General features: G+C 43.6%; 1 protein-coding gene across 1 annotated transcript in view; it reads right to left on the reverse strand.

The window, feature by feature from the left end:
• Window positions 1-1,943: 1,943 nt before the first annotated feature.
• The window catches only part of SERPING1 (serpin family G member 1), a 147,037-nt gene continuing 122,143 nt past the window's right edge, over window positions 1,944-26,837 (reverse strand). Inside the window, exon 8 of the mRNA XM_075217204.1 lies at window positions 1,944-2,418. Coding sequence (XP_075073305.1) covers window positions 2,162-2,418 — 257 coding nt within the window. The 3' untranslated portion in view covers window positions 1,944-2,161. The remainder of the gene's footprint in view (window positions 2,419-26,837) is intronic.

Consider the following 26,837-nt stretch of genomic DNA (forward strand, 5'->3'; position numbering starts at 1 on the left):
CAGGCTGGGGCTGTGTTCCACTATGACAGGAAGACTACCCTCTGTGTTACCCTGTTTATAGTGTGACTAGCCCAGCCTGGCTTTTGTGGGGGAACCCAGCCTATGAGTGCTGGTGCTTGGTTATTTTTTGGAGGGAGAAATGTTTTACACATCAAAGATCTGTGCTTATGCTCTTTGCTCCAGGGGTCAAGCACCAGGAAGAGAGATGCCTTCTGACAGGCATATTTTGGATGCATCCACCTCTAATGGTGTCACATACTGTACTTTGCTATTGCCCATTTTCTTCCATCTCTCGCTCTGTTTTTCACAGGCAAAATGAGATGTAAGTCAAGGATATGCAAAAAAAACTACAACCAAAAACTAGATACGGACCTATGTCTACATTTTTTTGGTGGGCATATGCAGTACTAAAAAAGCGTCTCTTACATAAAAAAAAGGCTTACATCCAACTGTAACTGGTCTCATTAATTCATAAAATAGATTGAAGTGGTAGTAATTTTACATTTTGTATGTATACTTGTGATACAATTGGGCTGTTATTTTATAGAGCAAAAACAGACGTTTCTGCCTTGGTGTACACCTGTGGTAATGGTATAAATTATGCCTGCATTGTCTTGACCATTGTAGTGGTAAACAGCATCTTTCCCACATAAAAAAAATAAAATCCCCACACCTGTTGTTTTTGCTTATACATCACCATGACTATTTATGAATTTTTTGTTTTGTTTGGCTACCTATATTCATTGTTTAGCTTCAGCCATTAATATAAATATATTCTATAGACTTTGTTGGCTATTATTTTGCTATTTTCTATCTTAGAATTGTATTACTTACACATAAGTATTCCATTCCATAGGTAAGCAGAGGATTTCTAAATTTGACCTTCACCATAATATTTGTATTCTACGTGTGTATATACATATATTTCATACAGTGTTTATACCAAACATTAGATACAAAATTTTCTGAAAAATATTACCATTTTCATTGTCCTGCAAAAAAAATCTGTGATTTACTACTGCTAGAATATTCAATGTAACAGTTCCTTTATGTTAAACAGTATAGAAGGGGAATTCTGGACACCTGTAAGCCCCCCTTGTGCTTGCCTGTGCATATGGTGCCCCTCCAAAATTATTTTATTGCTTTCAGTATACTTCTGAAGACTCTAATTACTTACACAATTGTATTCTATGTTTTAGAACCTGTATATCTACAGTTTGATAACTCTGAAGCATAAAAATATGTTGGTTGTACACTTATAACTTTGCGGTCACTGTATTTTAGACTCTAAAATAAACTGTTATGGTTTTCACACAGTGGTGATACCTAGAGCCACTGAGAGCATTCCTGGGCTTTGGTGCAGTTGCATGCACAGCTTTTAAAAAGGAAGATATTTTTCTGCCAACAATCTGGGTCTTAAAAGGCTACCATCAGTGCCCCTACCTAATCAACACTGCCAAGCCCCCACGGTATGTCTGGACCTGTTTTCCCATCTCTTGCCACCCCCCCTTCCCCTTGTGAAACCAAAGACCTATAGTGGTGGACAACATAATATATTTTATATGCTTAATAGAAAATTGGAAAATTGTGTAGACCCAAATACAATAGCACTGGATCTAACATGGCACGATCAACCTTCATTATTACTTCAGAACATCAGTGTGACAAATTAATGCCTATGAAACTACAGCTTATAATCTGTTACTCATGCTAGTCACTAGCTGGGAAGACTTAATGCAAATACATGTGATGTGTGAATGTACCACTTTACAAGGAGCACACGTTACATACTTATTCCTACTTAGAAGGATAACAGGTTAAAATTTTGAATGATTGTATTTGATCCCTGAGTGACCAACTGACCATTGCTGGCCTGTAGTATTTGTTCGACACCAAAATCAGACTCCAAGCATTAAATATTGAAGGACAATAAGAGGCAATGATCATTGCTGAGTCTTTATTATGTAAGAAATCCTGTGGGTACTGCATTTATGTATGTATAACTTTATTTAGCATGATCTCATCTATTTATTTTAAACAAAACAAATCCAGATATGCAAATTTATTTACATTTTGGTTATGGATAATTACTGGATTTGTAGTTAAGCAATGACAGATACAGCATATAATCACCAGTTGTCAGCTGTAGCCCTTTTCTTTCTTATTTCTGACTGGGGTCTGTAACACGTCCTATAAGGATGGGAACTCTGTTTATATCACTGGACAGAATGAAGAGGAAAGGCTTTTGTGCGGCAAAGACTGAGACAGTGCGTGCAACATTTATCGAAGTAGCAATTGCTGCCTTCACACCTTCTTCTTTGACTTCCAGAACAGCACGTTGACGGACATCGCTTACGGCAAGATCTGTGCTGTTTGATAGCGCACAAAAATTTGGGTACTCAAAGAGATCATAGAGACCTATAATGTAAAGAGATCATAGAAATATGAAATATGCGGGCGGACATGTATCACACTAGTTAACATATTCCACCTGTTTTCTGAATCTCAATACCATTGTCTTAAGCAGAATAATGTAGAACTAGGAGTCACTGAGTCATGGATATTTTTAGGAGCTAGGGAAGATGTGCACCCATCAAGATCTACAGAAATGACTACCACATGTTAGCAGTAAACTTTGTCTCCTTGGCTGCCTAGTACACGGAGTAATCCTGTTCTGTCTCAATATTTCTATTTGCACATTTCTGTACACAATACTGTGCATTTTGCAAGTAAAATCTGGGGTTCACATAATTTTTTGGGGGAAAAAGAACTCTCATGTAAATTTAGCCTAAAATCCATCCCATATATTCTTTCGAGGCCAAATACTGTAGAACAGTTTTAGAAATCATATTAGAAATCATATCCCACTTATCCTGTTAATTTTGGTGCATTGGGAGTCTGAATTATGGCAAATTGGAAAATTCAGAGTTAAACATTTCTAGGGCTGTGTTGGAAAAACTTGTGCTAAAATGTGTTGTTGCTTTCATTTATGTCAGTGATAAGCAACCAGATACACTTTAAGGACTGATTTTAAAAGGGTCACACATTATCCTTAATCTTCATGATAAATTAAAACAATACATTTAATCAAAGAGAGATGCACTACTCTGTAATACCATATGAGCAGGCATTTTATTGTAAGATAAACAAGTGTAACAAGCTGTAACAAACAGATATAATAATTCACTGTAAATTCAGAGTGACCAGTTTTCCTGCCAAATTTTGAAAGATAGGTGTCAGGTTGGGACAGGCACAATGCAATTATGTAGACAGGTTTTTTTTCATCAACCTGTTGTGGTTGTTTTCTTAATGTGCCGCCTGACAGAAAATGTCTGTTCACATGTAAAGCTGTTAAAATGACTAACGGTGCATAAAGATGGAAAGAGGAGGGCCGCATGTGGAGGCTCGGAGGCGACCATAAGACTGCCTGTTGCCCATAACTGATTTGTTGCATTCTTGGCACAGCAGACATATCAGCCATAAACTTCAATGCAGTAGTACCCCCTACTAGCTAAATTATCTTAAGACCTTATAATTGTATGGCAGGTATATCTATATGTGACAGAATATGAAACTAATAGTTTTGTCATTCTGAATTTAGTTTCTCTGTGAACTTTTGGATTTTGCCTCTGACCAATAACATTGAATCATATCTGTTACTATTGAAAGGAATTCTCTTTTGTGACGGTTGCATTATAGGTGTGATCTTATACAGGTATATTCATTTAAAAATTCCAAGAATGGAAGGAACAAACGTGCGCTGTAGGTACAGTGATTCGCATGCAGTGTTATAACATATGTGCATGTAAATTATTCAGTAGAAATGCATAAAAACATTTTTTCATGAAGATTCCTCTGTAATGACTCTAGGAATAACAAGCATAGGATTACAGTAACATCTGTACACCTTATTTTTGTATGACACATGTTAGGAATGTAATAAAATCAAGCAGTCCTAAGGTTAACAATTTGGCTATGTAACTCTAGACATGTGAATTATACACGTGGCATGGCTGCACTGTAATTAGTTAATCATCAAACAATCATTAATATAGCATTAGAAAATTCCATAGCGCTTTACAATTCGGGACTGTGACATAATGAGTTTGAGAACACTGTAACCATCCTGTTCCTCGTTTCTCACATAATGTATATTATAGCAAGTACTTTTTATAGCCCTTGCTTTTGTTCCCCAGCTGGAAAGAGTACAACTACAGTGTCTAATTACATGTGGATAAGGGGACATTGTAGCTCATTGTAAATATGTATATTGTTTATTGTATATTGGTGATGTAGCAGTGAGGTTGTTATTCATTGTCCTTAAAGTGAAGCCAGGGGGTTATGGGTAGGGATCAGGTTGCAAGATACTGGAGGGGTAAAACTATATTAGAAATTAGTTCTATTCTTCTCACAAGACTAGTCCAGACATTTCATCCAGCAGGGGAGATTCTGTGGAAGGACAGCTCATCTTCACTCCCCTCTCCAACCCCCCCATGTCCAGCACTGACCAATGTTTAACAAAGAGAGGCCCAGGGGTTTGCCAAGAGAGGGAAAAGCTCTGTAGATATTAGACTGTAGATATAAGGAACCACTCCGGGGGAAGGGAGGGAGGGGAATGTTCATTCTATGATTTAAATCTTGGAAGGTGCAAGGTCTGATTTTGAGTTGTCCTCTATGAGGGTCTACATATGCAGCTGAGAGAGATGAATGGGTCGTCAAGTCTGGGCGGCCAGGTGGCTGTAACTCCTTAAGCTAGTGGGGTAAGGGACAGATGGTGTGGTAAACCTGACTGGTATTTATTTACTGTATGTATATAATATAGTGATTGCTGTTGTTACAATAAATGTATTGTTTTACTTTCTACCTGCATTTGCCTAAGTGACTGAGAGCCCTAGAAGATACTGGGTAGACTTCCCTGGCATAGTAAAGCACCGTGGGTGGCCAGCCAGTGTGAAGTGGGTAGAATTGGGCCAGAAAACCCGGTAGGGACAAACACTGTAATAAAAAATACTGGGTAAAACAGACAAAGAGTTAAGAGGGCTCTGCTCGTAAGCTTACAATCTTTAGGTCAATGGAAGTCCGATACATGAGGTTAAATCTACATATTGCATATTGGTCCACCCAGATTCCAAAGATAAAAAGTGATTTGTATTATATATGAGCCAATCACATAGCAATGTTGGTCTGCGGTCAGAGGATTGTTGTCTTGTGTGAATTGTGTAAAGGGTGGTTATAGGTTAACCAAGTGAGGTTAAGAGGGTGGTTGATGAATATTATAAGCTTGCCTGAAGAGGTGGGTTTTTAGAGAATGCTTGAAGGTTTGTAGACAAGAAGAAAGTCTTATTGTGCGAGGGAGGGAATCCACAGAGTGAGTACGGCTCAAAAAAAGTCATGTGAATGGGAGAATGTGATGAGAAGTGGAAGAGAGACGCAGATCCTGTGCATAACGGAGTTGTCGAGTTGGGAGATATTTTGAGACAAGTGAGGAGATGTGTGCTGCTGCAGTTTTGTTGATGGCCTTGTATATTAATAGACAAATTTTATATTGGATTCTGTTAAAAAACAGGGAGCCAGTGTAGAGACTGACAGAGTGGCTCAGCAGAGGAAGAATGATTTGCAAGGAAAATCAGTCTGGGGGCAAAATAGATTGTAGGGGTGAGAGACTGTTTAGGGGAAGACCAGTAAGGAGGGAATTGCAATAGTCAATGTGGGAGATAAGTGTATGAATTAAAGTTTTTGCAGTGTCTTGTGTAAGAGATGTGCGTATTATGGAAATGTTTTTTAGGTGTATATAACACGATTTAGATATAGTCGATGTAGGGAGCAAAGGAAAGTTCTGAGTCAAGGATTACACCTAGGCAGCGAACTTGCGGGCTGGGATTTATGGTCATGATGTCAACAGAAAAAGAAATGTCAGGTAGGTAACCTCTGTTGATGGGTGGGAATATTATTATAGATTGAGTTTGAGTTGGCGAGTGGACATCCAAAATGAAATGGCAGAAAGACGGTCAGTAACGCTGGACAACACAGATGGCGAGAGATTCGGAGAGGGTAGATACATTTGGGTATCATCCACATAGAGATGATACTGAAATCCAAAGGAGCTTATTAATTTTCCATGAAAGTGGTATACATCTAGTACTGAGCTTTGTGGTACTCCTACTGATAAAAGAAGTGGAGCAGAGGTGGATACATAGAAATTAACACTGAAAGAGTCATACCTGCAGTTTTTACTATGTAGCATGTATGTTAACTAATTGTAGTGCAGCAATGCACTATATAATTCTTACATCAGGATTTACATGGCTGATCTGGAAAATCAGATGTCCCATTTGCACTGACATGAACAGCAACAGATGTAAAGAGCTGCTCACTGAATGGCCATACTGGAGTTCTGGACAGGATTTTGATAGTTAAGACAGTTGACTATTTGGAACAAGTGAGAAATGTTACGTAGTGGTGTACATGCTGCTGCTGTTCCTGCTTGTGAAGGTGAATGACCAACCCATATAATCTTTGGTTTGGCCACTTCCACTTGTCCACATATCTGTAGCTAAGTGTACAGTGGGTAGAATGGCATTTTTGAGCCCAATTACTACATTTTTATGAACGTTTTGGTACAGTTGAGGAATAACTTTTCTTGAAAAATGGTGTCGCTATGGAATTTTGTAACAGGGACACAAAACATCAATTAATTGTGAAAAACCATCTGCGTTTATAGTGTATATTGGACGCAGATCTAACACTAGCATTGTCACCATGGCGTCTGTGATCCGCTTTGTCGAAGTCAGCATATTGGATAAAGTCATTTCAAATAAAATCGAGCAAACTTGGTTGTCTTTGTCTGAAAAGATGCGTACGGCACGCTACGGCGTAAAAGGGCGTACGCAGCTACAACACGTGGCAACAACAGTATTTAGTCTTTTACATACATTCGCACAAACACGCACACTTGTAAAATAGTACACATTAATGGTAGTTGCAACACATAGTCATTTATGTTGAAATATAGTAGTATTTATATATATTATTATAAGTTATATGCATATCAGTAAAACATATGGTACACGTTGAAGGAATCTAGTCATGTGTGGTATCATACTTATCCCCTTCGCATTTGCGACTGTCCGGTTCACTCTGCGAAAGAATCGCAGAGTGCATACGCAAGTTATTAATGTTAAGGAATTATGGACTATTATGACTGAGTAATCTTGGCGGGAAGATCAGAGCTTATCCCCTGGAGAGATGACCCCCTCCTTTGGATTACTGAGCTTAAACTAGCCAATGATTGACAACCCCTTGGACCTTCCTGAAACCTGGACCAATAGAAGCAAGCTATACCATCTGCATTGTTTTACTGTATTTTTGTGTGCATATAAGCAGCAGCTCCTCATCTAGTGTTCAGACATCTTGTCCCCAGACTTCAGGATTGAATGACTGTACACTGGATCCAGAGCGCCTGCGATAAGTAACGGCTGTACTTATTATTACTTCGCTTGAATATATTCTGCTACCTTTTGAGAATAAATCTTTGTGCGTTGGAAACACAAATCGAGATTCGACAATCGTTATTGGTTAGCAACAATACGCACTTAACAATTTGGGGGCTCGTGAGTTTTGGAGGTTTCGTTGCCGGACGATACGCAAGACCAACGGATTTCGGTTCCCCAACAAAGTATGGAGACGCGTCATATACGGGTAAGAACGCAATGTGTTCAAAACCTGAATTTTACTCTGTTGTGAAACCGAATGTCCGTTTTGCATTGTCTAGGGCACGCTAACTAGAACCTAGGGACAAAAGAGAAAACTGTTTTTCTTTTTTTTGTCATTGTGCATTTTAAATTTATTGCATTGCTTTGCGTATGTGTATTTCCTGCTGTGCGTACGCGAACTTCCGGTAGATTTGCCTCGTGGTTAAACAATCATTTTGATAGTTATTATATGTGCATAGTATAATTACTTGTGAAAACCTCTGAGACATTATTACTATTGTTGGGAACTTTTGATTTTCTGCGCAGAAAAGGTGTATAGTGTGTGATTTTGCAACGTAGATACACTGTTTATTATTCATTGTGCTCAGTTGCTGTCTGACGAGGCGGGTTGCCCAACTGAAGGACGGTATACAGGGCAGGTATCCCGAATGCGAAAACTGGGTTTTCGCAAAGCACTACCAAAAGATCGCAAGGTTTGCTAATAACTAGTATTAGTAGGCTGTGCGATCTAACCGCACGATAACCGTCAGTGCGAATTGGTGAAGCAGCTAGGAGGAATTATACTGGAAAGGCAGGTTGATTTTATCAACTTGCGCTCCCAGCGATAATAAACTCAGCAGATTTTGTGGTGAGCCAGGGTATCGAGGAGCTGATAGCCCTTGGGGCCCACAGTGATATTTCTGTATTAGGGGTCCTCGCCTGGTGCGAGAAAGAAGAGAGTGGACGCTGCTAATGGAAATACGTCCACCGGCCATTAGAGATCTCTAGTGGTGATTGTAGCAACAGGGTTGAAATTGTTGGGTGGAAAGAGCAGAGCATTGCGGTGTGTCTGTATTCCACCTAAAAGGGTATTGTTGGCCGGAAGGAACAGAGCATTGCGGTGTGTCTGTGTTCCGTGTAAAAGGTAGTGTTCAACATGGGTGCTGTCACGGGCACTAGGAGTCTTTACCCAGGGATCACCAGATGATGGACTTACCAGAGCAGTATAGGTGGTAATATGGTACTCTGGTAGCGGGGTGATCACGGAACAGGAGACAGCAGATGGTAGAGAATGCTCGTGGAAAGTCTATGACTAGCAGCACTGGTAATATATAGGTAATAGTACACGAGGAACTGAATGGACAAAGGAAACGTGAGGGTAGTCAGTGATCTGCGGATAGCAAGTTGTACCACTGCTATAGTGAGGAGGAATGTCCAGAAGTAACGAGGAGGTGATGAGAGTCAGCGGTCTGCGTATAGCAAGTTGTACCGCTGTCTAGGTGAGGGAACGGAATCCAGGTGGAGGTATCCGGGAAGTCAGTGGTCTGCGTTAGCAAGTTGTACCACTGCTATGTGTCACTCACCGGACCGTGAGTGCCTCTTCCCGGACATTTAGGAACCGTGGCCGTCCTCCATCCTGAGGGTCTGCGCATGCGCAGCCCTTTCCTATACTTCAGTGTATGTCCCTTTAACTCAATTGGCAGATCAGGCAACACTCCCTATATTAAGCACCTGTGGTCAACACCACGTTGCCTGATCTTGGAGTCTCATTCCCCATGAGTCTCTGAAGGTGTCCCTGTGTTCCTCGTGTATTCAGCGCTGCTGATTCCTGTGGTTTCCAAACCACTTCTACCTCTGTGGTTTCCAAACCACTTCTACTACTGTGGTTCCCATACCACTTCTACCATCAACTGTATCATCGTGACTGTTTGCTGATTCCTATCCGCTGCCTCCGTGCACTACAGTCTTCCAAACCACTTCAACGCTATTATATATCATTGTGACTGTTTGCTGATTCCTATCCGCTGCCTCCGTGCACTACAGTCCTCTAAACCACATCACGCTATTATATTTCATTGTGACTGTTTGCTGGTTCCTATCCGCTGCCTCCGTGCACTCCAGCCTTTACTTCACATCCACTCACCTGTTCCTCATCAAGTCTGTGAGCTGATTCCTATCCGCTGCCTCCGTGCACTACAGCCTCCAGCTTGCAACTCGCCTGTGTTCATCATCGTGACTGTTAGCTGATTCCTATCCGCTGTCTCTGTGCACTACAGCCTCCAGCTTGCAACTCGCCTGTGTTCATCATCGTGACAAGTTAGCTGATTCCTATCCGCTGCCCCTGTGCACTGCAGTCTCTTCTCAGCTCTCCTGTGTTTCCTCGAGACTGCTGCTCTCATTGCCATCCGCTACTCTCCGTGATCAACAGCTCCTGGTCTACTCTGCTCTCCCGTGTTCCATCGCTACTGACACCTATTGGTTGCTACTGGTTACCTCCGTGTACCCGCAGAGTCCTGCTGCTGCTGACCGCGCTATCGTCCATCTACTGCTGATCCGCTCTTCACGCCTTCACGTGTCCCGCTGGTCTCTACCCTCCTGTCAGCATTGGATTCGTATTTCATCAACTACTCCTCTGCTGGATCATCTCCATTCTCCTGGGTCCTCCATGAGTCCAGTTCCACGTGTTACTGATTCCTGTGGATTCGTGTCCCTGTTGGTCTACTTACCTGTGCGCTGCACCTACTAGACCGCTGCCTCATCTATCCTGGGACTTCTCATCCAGCCGGCCTCCTGCCGCTCAGGTATCGCTGCACTCCTATCTGACTGTCTGCTTCTGAACCACGGTATGCATACTTCTCATTGACTGTGCTGGTGTATTGCATATCTTGCTGGACTGTGTTGGTTCTCCTCTGGAGTCTGCTGTCCGCTGAGTCTATTGCCATCATTGACTGTGTTAACTTGTGCTGGACTACTTCAAGAGACTTTCTATATTTGCAGATCTGTTCAGTCATTTATATATATTGTGCATGTTACTGTGGATCGTGTATAAGGTGCCTGTGTATATCCTGTGTTGCAGTCTCTCCCCGTGCACCTCCTCACATATATATTCAGTGGTACAACTTGCTGATGACAGACCACTGATCCCTGTTTCCTGTATCACCTGTTCCAGTATCCTCTCACATAGCAGTGGTACAACTTGCTACCGCAGACCACTGACTACCCGGATACCTCCACTTGGATTCCATTCCTTCACTCAGACAGCGGTACAACTTGCTATCCGTAGACCGCTGACTCTCATCACCTCCTTGTTTCTGTTGGACATTCCTCCTCACTATAGCAGTGGTACAACTTGCTATCGCAGACCACTGACTACCTTCACGTGCCCTTGTCCATACAGTTCCTCGTAGATTATTACCTCCATATTACCAGTGCTGCTAGTCATAGACTTTCCTGAGCATCTCATCATCTACCATTTTCTGTTCCGTGATCACCCAGCTACCAGAGTACCCTATTACCATCTACATTGCTCTGGTAAGCCTACCACCTGGTGATCCCTGGGTAAAGACTCCTAGTGCCCGTGACACTATGTGGAAGGATACTGGAAACAGGTGACTCATGAAACAGGAATCAGTGGTCTGCCTCTAGCAAGTTGTACCACTGAAATATATATGTGAGGAGGAGCACGGGGAGATAAATGTAATGCAGAGTATACACGGGCACACTGAACTTGATCCCACGATGATATGCACAAAATAGTAATAACTGAGCAGCACTGCACAAATATACAAAGTCACAAGAACTATCCAGACTAAAAGGTAACACAGTCAAATGATGGCAACAGTCTCAGTGGATAGGCAACTCCAGAGGAGAACAACTCAGTCCAGCAAGCTATGCAATACACCAGCGCAGTCAATGATAAGTATGCATACCGTGGTTCAGAAGAGCAGGCTGTCAGAAAGAGGTGCAGGGATACCTGAGCGGCCGGAGGCCGGCAGGATACGAAGTCCCAGGAAAATGGAAGCGGTATCCAAGTAGGTGCAGCGCACAGGTAGGTAGACCAGCAATGATGGAAACAATACTCAGGAAGCAGTAGTATATAGAACTGGACACCTGGAGATCACTGGAGAGTAGAAATGGTATGGCAGAGAAGACAGCAGCGGAGCGTTGATCCAATGCAGACAGGCGAGTTGATACAGGCAGGAACACTGTAGAAGCACGGAGAGCGGATCAGCTGGCTGCAGACACGAGGAGTACTGGAGGGTAGCGATGAGCAGGACACTGCAGATACACGGAGGCAGCGGATAGGAATCAGCTGGTGCAGTCACGATGAAACACGGGAGAATTGAGGTGAGCTGGAAACTGTAGAGCACGGAGGCAGCGGATAGGAATCAGCTGGTGCAGTCACGATGAAACACGGGAGAGTTGAAGTGAGCTGGAAACTGTAGAGCACGGAGGCAGCGGATAGGAATCAGCTGGTGCAGTCACAATGAAACACAGGAGAGTTGAAGTGAGCTGGAAACTGTAGAGCACGGAGGCAGCGGATAGGAATCAGCTGGTGCAGTCACAATGAAACACAGGAGAGTTGAAGTGGTCTGGAAACCACAAGGAACAACAGGAATCAGCAGGAGCTGAATACACGAGGAAACACAGGAACACCTTCAGAGGCTCATGGGGAATGAGACTCCAAGATCAGGCAACGAGGTATGGACCTCAGGTGCTTTAAATAGGGAGTGTTGCCTGATCAGCCAATTAACTAAAAGGAACATGTACTGAAGGTTTGAAAGGGCTGCACATGCGCAGACCCTCAGGATGGTGGACGGCCACGGTTCCTAAACACATGAGAAGTAGCACTCACAGTCCGGTGAGTGACAGTACCCCCCCCTTTAAAGGTGGGCACAGAACACCTGGAACCGGGCTTGTCCGGAAATTTGGAATAAAACTTCTTAAGGAGAGCTGGAGCGTTGAGATCTTCAGCTTTGATCCATGAACGCTCCTCAGGACCAAAGCCCTTCCAATGAACGAGGAAACGAAGAACTCCTCGCGAAATTTTTGCGTCCAATATATGAGTAATCTCAAAGTCTTCCTCCTGATGAATTTGAACTGGCCGAGGTGCTGAAGGAGGGACCGAGAAACGGTTGATGATGAGAGGTTTGAGCAAGGACACATGGAAGGCCTGGAAATACGAAGATTCTTAGGAAGTAGAAGTTTGAAACAAACTGGATTTATCACTTGAATGATCCTATACGGACCAATAAAATGAGGAGCGAATTTCATAGAGGGGACCTTCAAACGAATATTTTTGGTGGATAACCAGACACGATCTCCAATTTTCAGTGGTGGAATAGCCCGCCTCTTTTTATCTGCAAAAGACTTATATTTGGCAGATGTCTTCTTTAAACAGGTTTTGACCTGAGACCAAATATTTTTGAAAGTTTGACAAACAGTCTCTACAGCAGGAACTTGGGTGGGAGGGAGGGCAGGAAATTCCGGAAAAGACGGATGATGACCGTAAACCACAAAGAATGGAGTTTTGGAAGATGACTCATGATACATGTTGTTATGAGCGAATTCAGCCCAAGGAAGCAATTCTACCCAGTTGTCTTGATTGGCTGATGAGAACATCCTTATAAAGGTCTCAAGATCTTGATTGACCCTTTCAGTTTGTCTGTTTGATTGAGGATGGTAGGAAGATGAGAGTGCTAATCGTATGCCCAAGGTCTTACAAAGGGCCCGCCAGAATCTGGAAACGAATTGTACTCCTCTATCTGACACAATCTCAGACGGACATCCATGAATACGAAAGATTTCTTTGATGAAATGCTCAGCCAGAGTAGAAGAGGAAGGTAGACCAGACGAAGGGACGAAATGCGCCATCTTCGAAAATCTGTCCACCACTACCCAAATAGTATTGCAGTTTTTACTAGGAGGAAGATCAGTAACAAAGTCCATACAAATATGGGTCCAAGGCTTGGACGGAATGGGTAGTGGTTGAAGCAAACCCGCTGGAGTTCTGCGGGAGGTCTTAAACTGAGAACACAATTCACAAGCGGCTACAAACTCTTTGACATCTCTCCTCATAGAAGGCCACCAGTAACTTCGAGAGAGAATCTCAAAAGTCTTGCGTTCACCAGAGTGTCCAGAAAAACGAGAAGAGTGGAACCACGAAAGGATTTTTCTCCTAAGAGTAGGAGGCACGAGGGTCTTCCCAAATGGTAGCACCTTAGTGGAAGAAGCAGCCAGCAAAATACATTTGGGGTCTAGTATAGAGTGGTTGGAAACCTCTTCAACGTCAGAGGACGTCACACAGGCTCGGGATAGAGCGTCAGCTTTCTTGTTCTTTGTAGCTGGTTTGAAGGTTATGATTAATTCAAAATGAGAAAAGAAAAGAGACCATCTTGCTTGACGAGGATTCAAACATTGAGCAGACTGTAGATATGACAAGTTCTTATGATCCGTGAAAATTGTCACAGGATGACGAGCTCCCTCCAACAAGTATCTCCACTCCTCTAATGCTACTTTAATAGCCAGCAACTCCTTGTCCCCGATGGTGTAATTCTTCTCCGCAGGCAGAAGACCCCGAGAGTAAAAGGCACAAGGATGGAATTTTTGTTGCTCCGATCTTTGGGAGAGAATGGCTCCTAAACCAACATTAGAGGCATCTACCTCTAGGAAGAAGGGAAGCGTCACATCAGGCTGTCGAAGAATGGGAGCAGAGGAGAAGGACTCTTTAAGAAAATTGAAAGGCTTGGAGAGCCTCAGATGACCACTGCTTAGTATTGGCCCCTTTACGAGTCAGGGCCACGATAGGAGATGCAATTGAAGAGAAGTATTGAATGAAGCGTATATAGTAATTGGCAAAACCTAAAAAACGCTGAATGGCACGAAGAGTAGTTGGCTGAGGCCAATGTAACACAGCATTCACCTTTTCTGGATCCATTTGCAGGCCAACTCCGGAGACAATATAACCCAAAAATGGAATCTGGGGCAACTCGAATGAACATTTTTCTAGTTTGCAGAATAATGAATTTCTCCAGAGTCTGGAAAGAACTTCTGTCACATGTTGGTGATGAAACGGCAGGTCCTGTGAAAAGATCAATATGTCGTCCAGGTAGACAACGACTCATGCATATAACAAGTCCCGGAAGATCTCATTAATGAAGCCCTGGAAAACAGCGGGGGCATTACATAACCCGAAAGGCATTACTAAATATTCATAATGCCCATCTCTGGTGTTGAAAGCTGTCTTCCATTCGTCACCGGACCTGATTCTAATTAAATTATAGGCACCACGAAGATCCAACTTGGTAAAGATCCGAGCTCCCTTAATGCGATCAAATAGCTCAGTAATCAGAGGAATGGGATACCGATTTTTAATAGTAATGGCGTTAAGTCCACGAAAATCTATGCAGGGGCGTAGTGATCCATCCTTCTTTTTTACAAAGAAGAACCCGGCTCCAGCGGGAGAAGTGGAAGGTCGAATAAATCCTCGCTGGAGATTCTCTTGGATGTATTCAGATGTAGCTTGAGTTTCAGGTAACGAAAGTGGATACACACGACCCCTAGGAGGAGTCTTGCCAGGTAGAAGATCGATCGGACAATCCCATGAACGATGAGGAGGAAGACGTTCAGACTGAGTTTTATCAAATACATCGGCAAATGAAGCATACTGAGGAGGAAGTCCCGGTGAAGAAGGTTAAATGGAAGATTGCTGTATTTTAGGAGGAATGACTTGGGAGAGACAACGATGATGACATTCAGCTCCCCAAGACGTAACTTGAGGAGTACGCCAGTCAATCTGGGGAGAATGACATTGAAGCCATGGAAGGCCTAAAACAATCGGACTTGTAATAACAGGAAGAATTAAAAACAAAATTTCTTCTTGGTGTAGCACACCAATCTGAAGCGTTACTGGAGACGTACTCTGGGTGATGAGACCATTGATAAGACGTGATCCATCTATTGCAGTCACAGTAATCGGTGTCTTCAGAGTAATCACTGGTAGGGACCATTGATTCACTAGGGATTTAGAAATGAAATTTCCCGCTGCTCCAGAATCAATAAGTGCTTGGGACTCAAAAGATTTGGTAGCGAAGGAAATCGTAACATCAAAAGCGCAGACTTTTAATTTCGTAGAATATGGAGAGACTCCAGGGAGCCTAACTTCACCTCTCCAGAACTAGTTAGAACCTGGCATTTCCCGATTTCTTAGGGCATGAATTGAGCATATGTGTGGAATCAGCACAATAGATACAAAGTCTATTCTTTACTCTTCGGTTCCTCTCCTCAGAAGTTAATTTGGAGCGTCCTATCTCCATGGGGATCACAGGAGATGAAGCTGGACGAAGTTGAGAGGTTGAGCGAAGAGGTGCTTTAACTGAAGTTGTTTTTTCAGATTGCCTTTCACGAAACCTCATGTCTACACGATGGCAAAGGGAAATCAAATCTTCTAATGACGTAGGTAGCTCTTGGGTAGTCAGTCCATCTTTAATTTTATCGGAGAGCCCCTGCCAGAAGGCGGCAATTAGCGCTTCAGTGTTCCACTGAAGTTCAGAGGCTAATATCCTAAATTGAATGACGTACTGGCCTACTGTACGAGAACCCTGACGTAAACGGAGAATGCTGGAAGCAGCGGAGATTACACGACCTGGTTCATCGAATACACTTCGGAACATGGAAATAAATTTGGCACTATCCTGTAATACTGGATCGTTCCTCTCCCACAGAGGGGAAGCCCATGCCAGAGCTTGTCCAGAAAACAATGAAATAAGATAGGCCACTCTGGAACGATGAGTAGAGAAATTTTGAGGTTGGAGCTCAAAATGAACTGAGCATTGGTTGAGAAAACCCCTACAAGTTTTGGGGTCTCCATCATACTTTGACGGAGTAGGCAGGTGAAGCGTGGAAGCCGTAGACACCTGGGATGGCACTGGGGAAACGGAGGAAAGCACAGGAGCTTCAACATTAGCTGTGATATTCTGTCCAGATGTTCCTTGGGAGGCTAACGCCTGGTAACATTGTAGTAACAGCTGTTGGCGAGCATCCTGTTGCTCCACACGGGTAACCAGATGCTGCAGCATCTCTTTAGCTGTAGGTTCCGAATCTGGGTCTGTCATGGCCTGATCTTACTGTCACGGGCACTAGGAGTCTTTACCCAGGGATCACCAAATGATGGACTTACCAGAGCAGTATAGGTGGTAATATGGTACTCTGGTAGCGGGGTGATCACGGAACAGGAGACAGCAGATGGTAGAGAATGCTCATGGAAAGTCTATGACTAGCAGCACTGGTAATATATAGGTAATAGTACACGAGGAACTGAATGGACAAAGGAAACGTGAGGGTAGTCAGTGGTCTGCGGATAGCAAGTTGTACCACTGCTATAGTGAGGAGGAATGTCCAGAAGTAACGAGGAGGTGATGAGAGTCAGCGGTCTGCGTATAGCAAGTTGTACCGCTGTCTAGGTGAGGGAACGGAATCCAGGTGGAGGTATCCGGGAAGTCAGTGGTCTGCGTTAGCAAGTTGTACCACTGCTATGTGGAAGGATACTGGAAACAGGTGACTCAGGAAACAGGAATCAGTGGTCTGCCTCTAGCAAGTTGTACCACTGAAATATATATGTGAGGAGGAGCACGGGGAGATAAATGTAATGCAGAGTATACATGGGCACACTGAACTTGATCCCACGATGAAATGCACAAAATAGTAATAACTATGCAGCACTGCACAAATATACAAAGTCACAAGAACTATCCAGACTAAAAGGTAACACAGTCAAATGATGGCAACAGTCTCAGTGGATAGGCAACTCCAGAGGAGAACAACTCAGTCCAGCAAGGTATGCAATACACCAGTGCAGTCAATGATAAGTATGCATACCGTGGTTCAGAAGAGCAGGCTGTCAGAAAGAGGTGCAGGGATACCTGAGCGGCTGGAGGCCGGCAGGATACGAAGTCCCAGGAAAATGGAAGCGGTATCCAAGTAGGTGCAGCGCACAGGTAGGTAGACCAGCAATGATGGAAACAATACTCAGGAAGCAGTAGTATATAGAACTGGACACCTGGAGATCACTGGAGAGTAGAAGTGGTATGGCAGAGAAGACAGCAGCGGAGCGTTGATCCAATGCAGACAGGCGAGTTGACACAGGCAGGAACACTGTAGAAGCATGGAGAGCGGATCAGCTGGCTGCAGACACGAGGAGTACTGGAGGGTAGCGATGAGCAGGACACTGCAGATACACGGAGGCAGCGGATAGAAATCAGCTGGTGCAGTCACGATGAAACACGGGAGAGTTAAGCTGAGCAGGATACAGTAGATACACGGAGGCAGCGGATAGGAATCAGCTGGTGCAGTCACGATGAAACACGGGAGAATTGAGGTGAGCTGGAAACTGTAGAGCACGGAGGCAGCGGATAGGAATCAGCTGGTGCAGTCACAATGAAACACAGGAGAGTTGAAGTGAGCTGGAAACTGTAGAGCACGGAGGCAGCGGATAGGAATCAGCTGGTGCAGTCACGATGAAACACAGGAGAGTTGAAGTGGTCTGGAAACCACAAGGAACAGCAGGAATCAGCAGAAGCTGAATACACGAGGAAACACAGGAACACCTTCAGAGGCTCATGGGGAATGAGACTCCAAGATCAGGCAACGAGGTATGGACCTCAGGTGCTTTAAATAGGGAGTGTTGCCTGATCAGCCAATTAACTAAAAGGAACATGTACTGAAGGTTTGAAAGGGCTGCACATGCGCAGACCCTCAGGATGGTGGACGGCCACGGTTCCTAAACACACGAGAAGTAGCACTCACAGCCCGGTGAGTGACAGGTGCTAAGCATATGCTAGAGATGGCCAGTGTACTGCCTAGGGAAGGGCCTATTGGTTCAGCGAGGTTTCTCATGTGTAAGAAATATGGTGCATACGCAACTGTGTATTGTTACACGTGGGTCAAGATGACCAAAGATTGTGATAGGCCTTTCCCAACAATAGGAAGTTTTAATGAAGAGGTACTAAATATTGTAAAAGATAAAGTGTGGTTGATTAAGTCAACGAAAAAGAGAAATAGACATAATGATTGTTTAAAATTGTGGCAAATGGAAGGTAACAGAGCAGCGGATGCACAGCGGAAGTAGGCGTGGCGAAAAGCATGCGCACGGCGGAAGTAGTCGTTAAGAAGCGTGGCGAACTCAGCGCAAGCGCCCCCCCACCACCTTATGTGGCGGGAGGGGTAAGTACAGCCGTTATTAAAACTGAAAAAAAAGAAATTGCTAAGTTATACCCTGTCTTAAGCCAGTTTAAAACCAGTGTATCAGAAGATGAAGATGAACCCACTTTGATTTCAGCCATTGCTCATGCTGTTAATATGCTAGAGGTTCAGCGTAAGTATGGGAAAGGAGCAACTGCTGAGATAGGTGAGAGTAGTGTGATCACTAGGAGTGATAGCAGTCTAAGTATTGATACAGCAAATCCTGTAGTGTCTCCTGAAGACAGTGAACCAGTGGGTGCGTATCCAGTCCGCACAATATCAGTTCCCAATGGGAAGGCGGACAAGGATGGTGTAGTTCCTTTAAAGAATGTTACAATGCATTGTCCCTGGACTAGATCAGAATTACGTTCCATTATGACTAAATTCCCAAATCCTAGACAAGAGTTGGCAAAGTGTCAGAAATTTGTTAAAGACTTAGGATATGGACATGAACCAACCGATAAGGATTGGCGTGTAGTGTTGAGGGCGTGTCTTCCTCCCAATACTGACATACAAAAATTTATTAAAGACTGTTTGTTGGATGAAGATGACACCTTGACTGATGATATTAACCAAGAAAATATAGAACAAATTGTCAAACACTTAGCCATCTTTTTTCCAGTAGTAGTAAATTGGAGTAAGATTTTCACCATAAAACAAAAGGATAGTGAAACAGCCTCAGATTACTTTGCTAGAGCTATAGCAGCAATAACACGGTTCACTGGGATATCCAACATAGGTAAGGACCCACATCACAGAGAGGTAGCTGTAGGAGTATTAATGGATGGCCTCAGAGAAAATTTAAAGACGAGAGTACAAACCACATTACCTAATTGGAAAGGCATCACAGTAGATTCTCTTAGGGAATCTGCTGTGGAGCATGACAAAAACCTTTTTAGAAAAAAGGAAGAGAAAAGTGATAGGTTAATGACGGTAAGTATACAGGCTCTAGAGGGGATGCATACACGACCACCAGCATACAACCCATATAACAAGAAACCTAAAGTGATCAGGTGTTTCAACTGTAATGAGGAAGGACATTACATGAGAGATTGTAAAAAGGAAAGATTCAATGCACAGAGGGGTGGGTCACATAGATATCCTCCAAGGAGGACTTCACATGGATTAGAAGACTCACATCTACCCGCGCATATTATAGCAGCAAATGCTGTGCGGGAAAGCGATAGTCAGCGCTAGGGGTCAGGTCATACCTGTAGTCTACAGCCAGTGAGGTTAACTGAGAGTCAGAAGGAAGAACCAACCATGATAGTTGACATAGCTGGTAGGAAACAAACTTTTTTTTACAGGGGAGGCCAGATCTGTGATAACCTCTCCTTTTAATCTACAGGTGACCAGTAAAACTATTCCAGCTATGGGGGTAACGGGAAAATTGTTACATTATCCTCTAACTAAACCCGCTGAAGTTACTATCGGGCCTCTGCATACTAAGCATTCGTTTCTCTTGGCTGCAGCGGCTCCTACTAACTTGCTAGGGAGAGACTTGTTATGTAAAATGGGATGTGTCATATACTGTACTTCTGATGGTGTGTTCTTAGATATACCAGAGAAGGTTGCACATGAGGTACAGGATATATTGAACACCCCTCAAAGGTTAATGTTACACTCTCCTGTTATAGAACAAAGTCCATCTCAAGTAAAGGGGATGTTGCTGGAAATACCAGGTTCCCTATGGACCAGAGATGGACAGGACACTGGACTGATGGCAAACGTAGCCCCTGTCATGGTCAATCTAAAAAGTGGTAGGATAGCTCCAAAAATCCCTCAGTATCCATTAAAACCGGAGGTGGAACTAGGGGTATATCCTGTTATTGAGAGGCTGTTACAACAAGGGATTTTAATTCGTACAGCCAGTACAGCAAATAGTCCCATTTTCCCTGTGAAGAAGAGTGGGGGGAGGGGCTATAGATTAGTCCAGGACTTAAGGGGAATTAATAAAGTTGTTGAGAGCCAATTCCCCGTAGTGCCGAATCCAGCTGTCATCCTCATGCAGATTCCGCCATCTGCTAGTCACTTTACTGTCATTGATCTATGTTTAGCTTTCTTCTCAGTCCCTCTTCACCCTGACTGCCAATACCTTTTTGCATTCTCCTACCGGGGAGTGCAATACACATGGACCAGACTGCCCCAGGGGTTCATTGACAGTCCCAGTATTTTCTCCCAAGCCTTACATGACTGTTTGCAATCCTTTCAACCCCACAATGGGTCTGTTCTAATTCAATATGTGGACGATTTGTTGCTGTGCTCTGATTCTTTTATGTCATGTCTACATGATACTAAATTGTTGTTGCTCCATCTCTCACAAACAGGGCACAAGGTGGCAAAGGACAAATTACAGCCATGTCAGACTAAGGTAAAATACTTAGGACACTGCCTCACTAAGGGGCTAAGACACCTGACAACTGACAGAATTGAGGCTATACAACACATGACTCTGCCGCAGAGCCAGAAGCAGATTCGTACCTTCCTGGGGATGTGTGGATACTGTAGATCCTGGATCCCAGGTTTTTCTATTCTGGCATTACCATTGCAGGAGCTAGTCTCTTCTTCAAAACCAGAGTGTGTTGTACACACAGAAGAGTCAGAGCAAGCATTCTTTAACCTTAAAAAAAGTCTGACTAAAGCACCTGCATTGGGAATACCAGATTACGAAAAGCCTTTTGAGTTATATTGTACGGAAGCTGATGGTTGTGCAGCAGGTGTCCTCACGCAGAAACATGGTGACGCTAGCAGACCGGTAGCATACTACAGTGCACAATTGGACAATGTGGCAAGATCACTCCCAACATGTCTCAGAAGTGTAGCAGCAACTGCTCTTCTGGTAAGTAAGCGCGAAGACGTAGTATTAGGACATAATTCAACTGTCTATACACCCCATGCTGTATCAGCTCTGCTAAATTCAGCCCAAACCAGACACGTTTCTTCAGCTAGATTCACAAAGTGGGAACTAGCCCTGATGGCACCCTCAAACATCGCCATCAAATGATGTAGCACCTTAAATCCAGCTACATACCTTCCATATGTGTCTCTAGAGACACAAAGAGTGGGAGGTGAGGAGACCCTGATTGATGATGAGTTAGGCAAGAGTACTGACACGCATGACTGTATGGAACACCTAAATCAGACCTTTACTGCAAGGCCCGACATACGTGACACCCCCTTAGAAAATGTAGATTTCACGTTTTATACAGACGGAAGTTGTCATAGACAGACAGAGACGGGAGAGCTATGTTCCGGTTACGCTGTTGTAGGCGATCAGGATGTGGTAGAAGCTGAACCCCTTGGCCCACCTCACTCAGCCCAGGTGGCGGAACTAGTAGCATTAAGGAGAGATTGTGAGTTGGCAAAAGGTAAATCAGCTAATTTATATACTGACTCCAGGTACGCCTTCGGGGTAGTGCATGATTTTGGGGCCCTTTGGCGTCTTAGAAACTTTACGACAGCAGCAGGTACGCCAGTGGCACACTCACAACACATAAAAGGACTTCTGACAGCGATACAGTTACCCAGAACAATAGCCGTCATAAAGTGCAAAGCCCATACCTTTGAAAAAGACCCAGTGTCATTGGGCAACAACAGGGCAGACGAAGCTGCTAAATGGGCAGCAGGGCAACCTATGACTGTATCGACCGAGACTATGATGGTTTTTCAGACATTAGACATGCAGAAATTAATTGAAATGCAAGATTTGTGTTCCCTGCAGGAAAAGGCGGTCTGGGAGGCGAAGGGACGTGGTCAAGAGTCCTCAGGACTCTGGAGGGATGGACAAGGTAAGCCTGTAGCTCCCCGAACATACTATCCAAGCCTGGCTGAAGCAGCACACGGTCTGACTCACCTGGGTAAAGAAGGTATGTGCAAACTGGTGAGAGCATACTGGTGCACTCCTTGATTTTCCTCTCAGGCTGGTAAGAAAGCAATGTCATGTCTTACTTGTTTGAGGAAAAATGTCGGGAAAACTATTCCAACTGAGCCATCCCACATCCCTCCTACAGACGGACCTTTTCAGGTAATACAAATTGACTATATCCAATTACCACCGTGCAGGAATTTAAAGTATGTGTTAGTGTGTATTGATGTGTTTTCCGGTTGGGTAGAAGCATATCCAGCAGCCACTAATACTGCTGTGTTCACTGCAAAGAAAATTGTACAAGATTTTGTATGTAGGTTCGGTATCCCTAGAATCATTGAAAGTGATAGGGGTACCCACTTTACTGGTGATATCTTCCAGAATATATGTAAACTCATAGGAATCTGTAGCAGACTTCACACCCCTTACCGACCACAAGCCAGTGGTAAAGTGGAAAGCGTAAATGGTACCATTAAGAACAAGCTTGGTAATGTAATGGCTGAAACTGAGTTAGCATGGCCTGAAGCTTTGCCACTAGTCCTCCACAGCATTCGAACCACTCCTAGACCTCCTCTTAATCTGTCCCCCTTTGAGATACTGTTCGGACGACAACCTCATTTGATCGTGAGTCCACAAGACGACTTGAAGTGTAATAATGAAGTGACTGTACAATATCTTATAAGAATGAGTAGACAGCTAAAACAACAACAACAAAAACTAAAAATGCTGTCACCTGGTATGCCAGAAACGAACTGTCATGATGTTGAACCTGGGGACTATGTTATGATCCGCAATTTCTTACGTTCAGGTTGTTTAACAGACCGTTGGGAAGGCCCGTACCAAGTGCTGCTGACCAGTACTACATCACTGAAAGTTGCAGAGAGAGACACTTGGGTCCATTGCACCCACTGCAGGAGAGCCCGTAACCCGGAGAAAGTGCAAGATAAAACTGAGACCGACGACATAGATCTGTCACTTGTGAGTCTGTTCCGGGAGACCTAAAGCCTGCAGTCGAGACACCTGAACCAGAGACGTTGCCTCAGAACTATCTGTCCAGCGATGGAGTGGCGGTTTTTGTTTTTCTTTTGTTCCAGGATCTTCCTTGTTTTTACTTTTTCCAGGACATTCTATTTTTGTGAAGGAGGATGGAGGACAGAGGAAGGTTCTGGCAGTGATACGGATGAAACGGAGGTCAACGAAAAGTTAGTAGAATACTCAGAACAGCCCATTATCAAGCTTGGTCCAGGGGTTATGAAAAGGTCTGCTAGCTCGGGAACTCTGAGGCAGTGTGAGGGGCTATTGTCTGATGAGTATTGTTTCTGCAAGTTCTGCGACTCCCTCGTTGAAGAGAGATGCATCCAGCGATGTCAGTCCACCGGTAATCTGAATGTGGGCGGGCATCCTTTGGAGGATTATCACTCCCTGGTGGGTAAGGTGCTAAACCAAACCGAATGCTGGGTGTGCTCTCACGTGCCGCAGGGGCAGCATAATATAGGACTAGTGCCATTCCCATTAAACATCTCCGAAGTACTCGAATTGAGGGGTTGGAGGCCCATAGAGGGAGGTACAATAACACTAGGTCCCATAGTCTAACGCTTCGACAATACTCTGTAGACAGATTTTTGCTGTGCCTGAATATCTCTCATGCAAAACGTCTGGAGAATTGGGAAGATGACCCATCAGATAAGACAATGGCTCGCCACACTCATTTTAGAGGGAGACTCACAAGGTCACCAATAGGCAGGAATGTTGATGGAAGTCACAAATTAGGGCGTATAACCAAACATAAGAAAGTATCCATTGGAAAAGTCTCTATAGATAATTGTAAGAATGTCATCCATGCGGACACGTGTCTTGAGCAAATGAAGACACTGGGCATGGGTAGTTTTATCAAAACTCTGTGTGATATAATTAATGGGCATACTGTTCCTTATGTTCTCCCTGATGATGTGTATCTTGTTTGTGGAAGAAATGCTTATTCCTGGGTGACTCCGAGTTCCAAGGGCTTGTGTTTCTTAGCTAAACTGGTTCCTGAAATCATGACTATTACTCATGAAGAAATGGTTGGTATTCACAAGACTACATCACATACACACACAGTATAAACACTGTGGCAAGAGAAATATGATTCCTGGTGAGGAGCCCATAGCTACAAAATTGATTAGTGAAACCGCTGGATTTCAAGTTATGGTTGCTTTAGATCTCACCAGGACCGCTCGGGGAACATTAAACTTTAAATATATCCAAGACCTAGCTAAATTAATAGATAATATCACCGAGATGTATGATGACACTTTCAGGTATACTGGAAGGGAGCTACAAGCATACAAGAAGCAGTTGGTGCAACATAGACTGGTACTAAATTATCTCACCTCTATTACTGGTGGGTACTGTGTAACACTGGCCACCCAGTTCGGTGTCAAATGTTGCACGTACATCACCAATAATACAGATGACCCTAAGGAGGTTATAGACCGGAAGATGGATGAAATTCTGTAACTGAAATGGGAATTTCGAAGGAACCATAATTCTTCATTATATAAGGTCGGGGAAAAGGTGGCAGGTTGGTTCTCATGGTTGAACCTTGTGAAATGGTTCTCCGGTCTGGGGGAGTGGGTACAGGAAATGGTTGCTAGTGTATGTAAGCTCCTTCTCCTTATACTGGGTGTCATCTTAGCGATTGGTTTATGTGTCAAATGTGTTCCTACTGTGTTGAAGTGTGGAAAATGGTCTCCTAGGAGAAACACTGAGATTGAAACTGAAAGGGTGGTACCAGATACCGAGATCATGGTCTGTGAAGAGGTGTTGTATAACCCTGAACTTGAAACGGTGATTAGGTGATAGTTTATTACACTATCAAAGGGTGGAGCTGTCGAAGTCAGCATATTGGTCGTTTCAATTAAAATCGAGCAAACTTGGTTGTCTTTGTCTGAAAAGATGCGTACGGCATGCTACGGCGTAAAAGGGCACGCTATGGCGTAAGAGGGCGTACACAGCTACAACACGTGGCAACAACAGTATTTAGTCTTTTACATACATTGGCACAAACACGCACACTTGTAAAATAGTACACATTAATGGTAGTTGCAACACATAGTCATTTATGTCGAAATATAGTAGTATTTATATATATTATTATAAGTTATATGCATATCAGTAAAACATATGGTACACGTTGAAGGAATCTAGTCATGTGTGGTATCATACTTATCCCTTTCGCATTTGCGACTGTCCGGTTCACTCTGCGAAGGAATCGCAGAGTGCATACGCAAGTTATTAATGTTAAGGAATTATGGACTATTATGACTGAGTAATCTTGGCGGGAAGATCAGAGCTCATCCCCTGGAGAGATGACCCCCTCCTTTGGATTCCTGAGCTTAAACTAGCCAATGATTGACAACCCCTTGGACCTTCCTGAAACCTGGACCAATAGAAGCAAGCTATACCATCTGCATTGTTTTATTGTATTTCTGTGTGCATATAGGCAGCAGCTCCTCATCTAGTGTTCAGACATCTCGTCCCCAGACTTCAGGATTGAATGACTGTACACTGGATCCAGAGCGCCTGCGATAAGTAACGGCTGTACTTATTATTACTTCGCTTGAATATATTCTGCTACCTTTTGAGAATAAATCTTTGTGCATTGGAAACACAAATCGAGATTCGACAATCGTTATTGGTTAGCGACAATACGCACTTAACAGCTTTGCCACTGGGTGACTGCTGTCATACTTGCTTTCTCTAGCAAAAGATTGTTTTACAGTTAATTGTTGTAAAGTACTAGTGCTCTTCTTCTTGGGCTGCTTATGGGAGGAAGATTCCACCCACAGCAGCAGCAGTGGGACTAACGCTCAAGAATTCTTCAGAGGAATCAATTATAGTGCAGGAGTCATCGAGCCTTACCAAGTTGGACGCAGGGCTAACTCCGATCGCTACTAAGGATATTGATGAGGACGGTGTTGTGGGTGTAGATTGCAGGCGTTGGGATATAGGTGAGAGAAGGTTCCTAGCTGATGATGGACTGCTTGTTGTTTTTTTTTTTACCATAACTTTCAGGTCTTCCCAACACCTTGCCATGAAGTTGCGTCAAATGGCGTAACATGGATGAGGTTCCAAGATGGTTAAGGTCTCTCCCTCTACTGACTCTGGCTTTACATACAGTACAAATGGCTAGACAGTTGTTTTCAGGATTTGGGTAGAAATAATTCCACACATAAGAAGTGGCTTTTTTGGTCTTATGTCCAGGCATGTCAATGGCCTTC

The sequence above is a fragment of the Mixophyes fleayi genome, chromosome 6, assembly GCF_038048845.1.
Source record: "Mixophyes fleayi isolate aMixFle1 chromosome 6, aMixFle1.hap1, whole genome shotgun sequence".
In the NCBI taxonomy this organism is placed as follows: Eukaryota; Metazoa; Chordata; class Amphibia; order Anura; family Limnodynastidae; genus Mixophyes; species Mixophyes fleayi.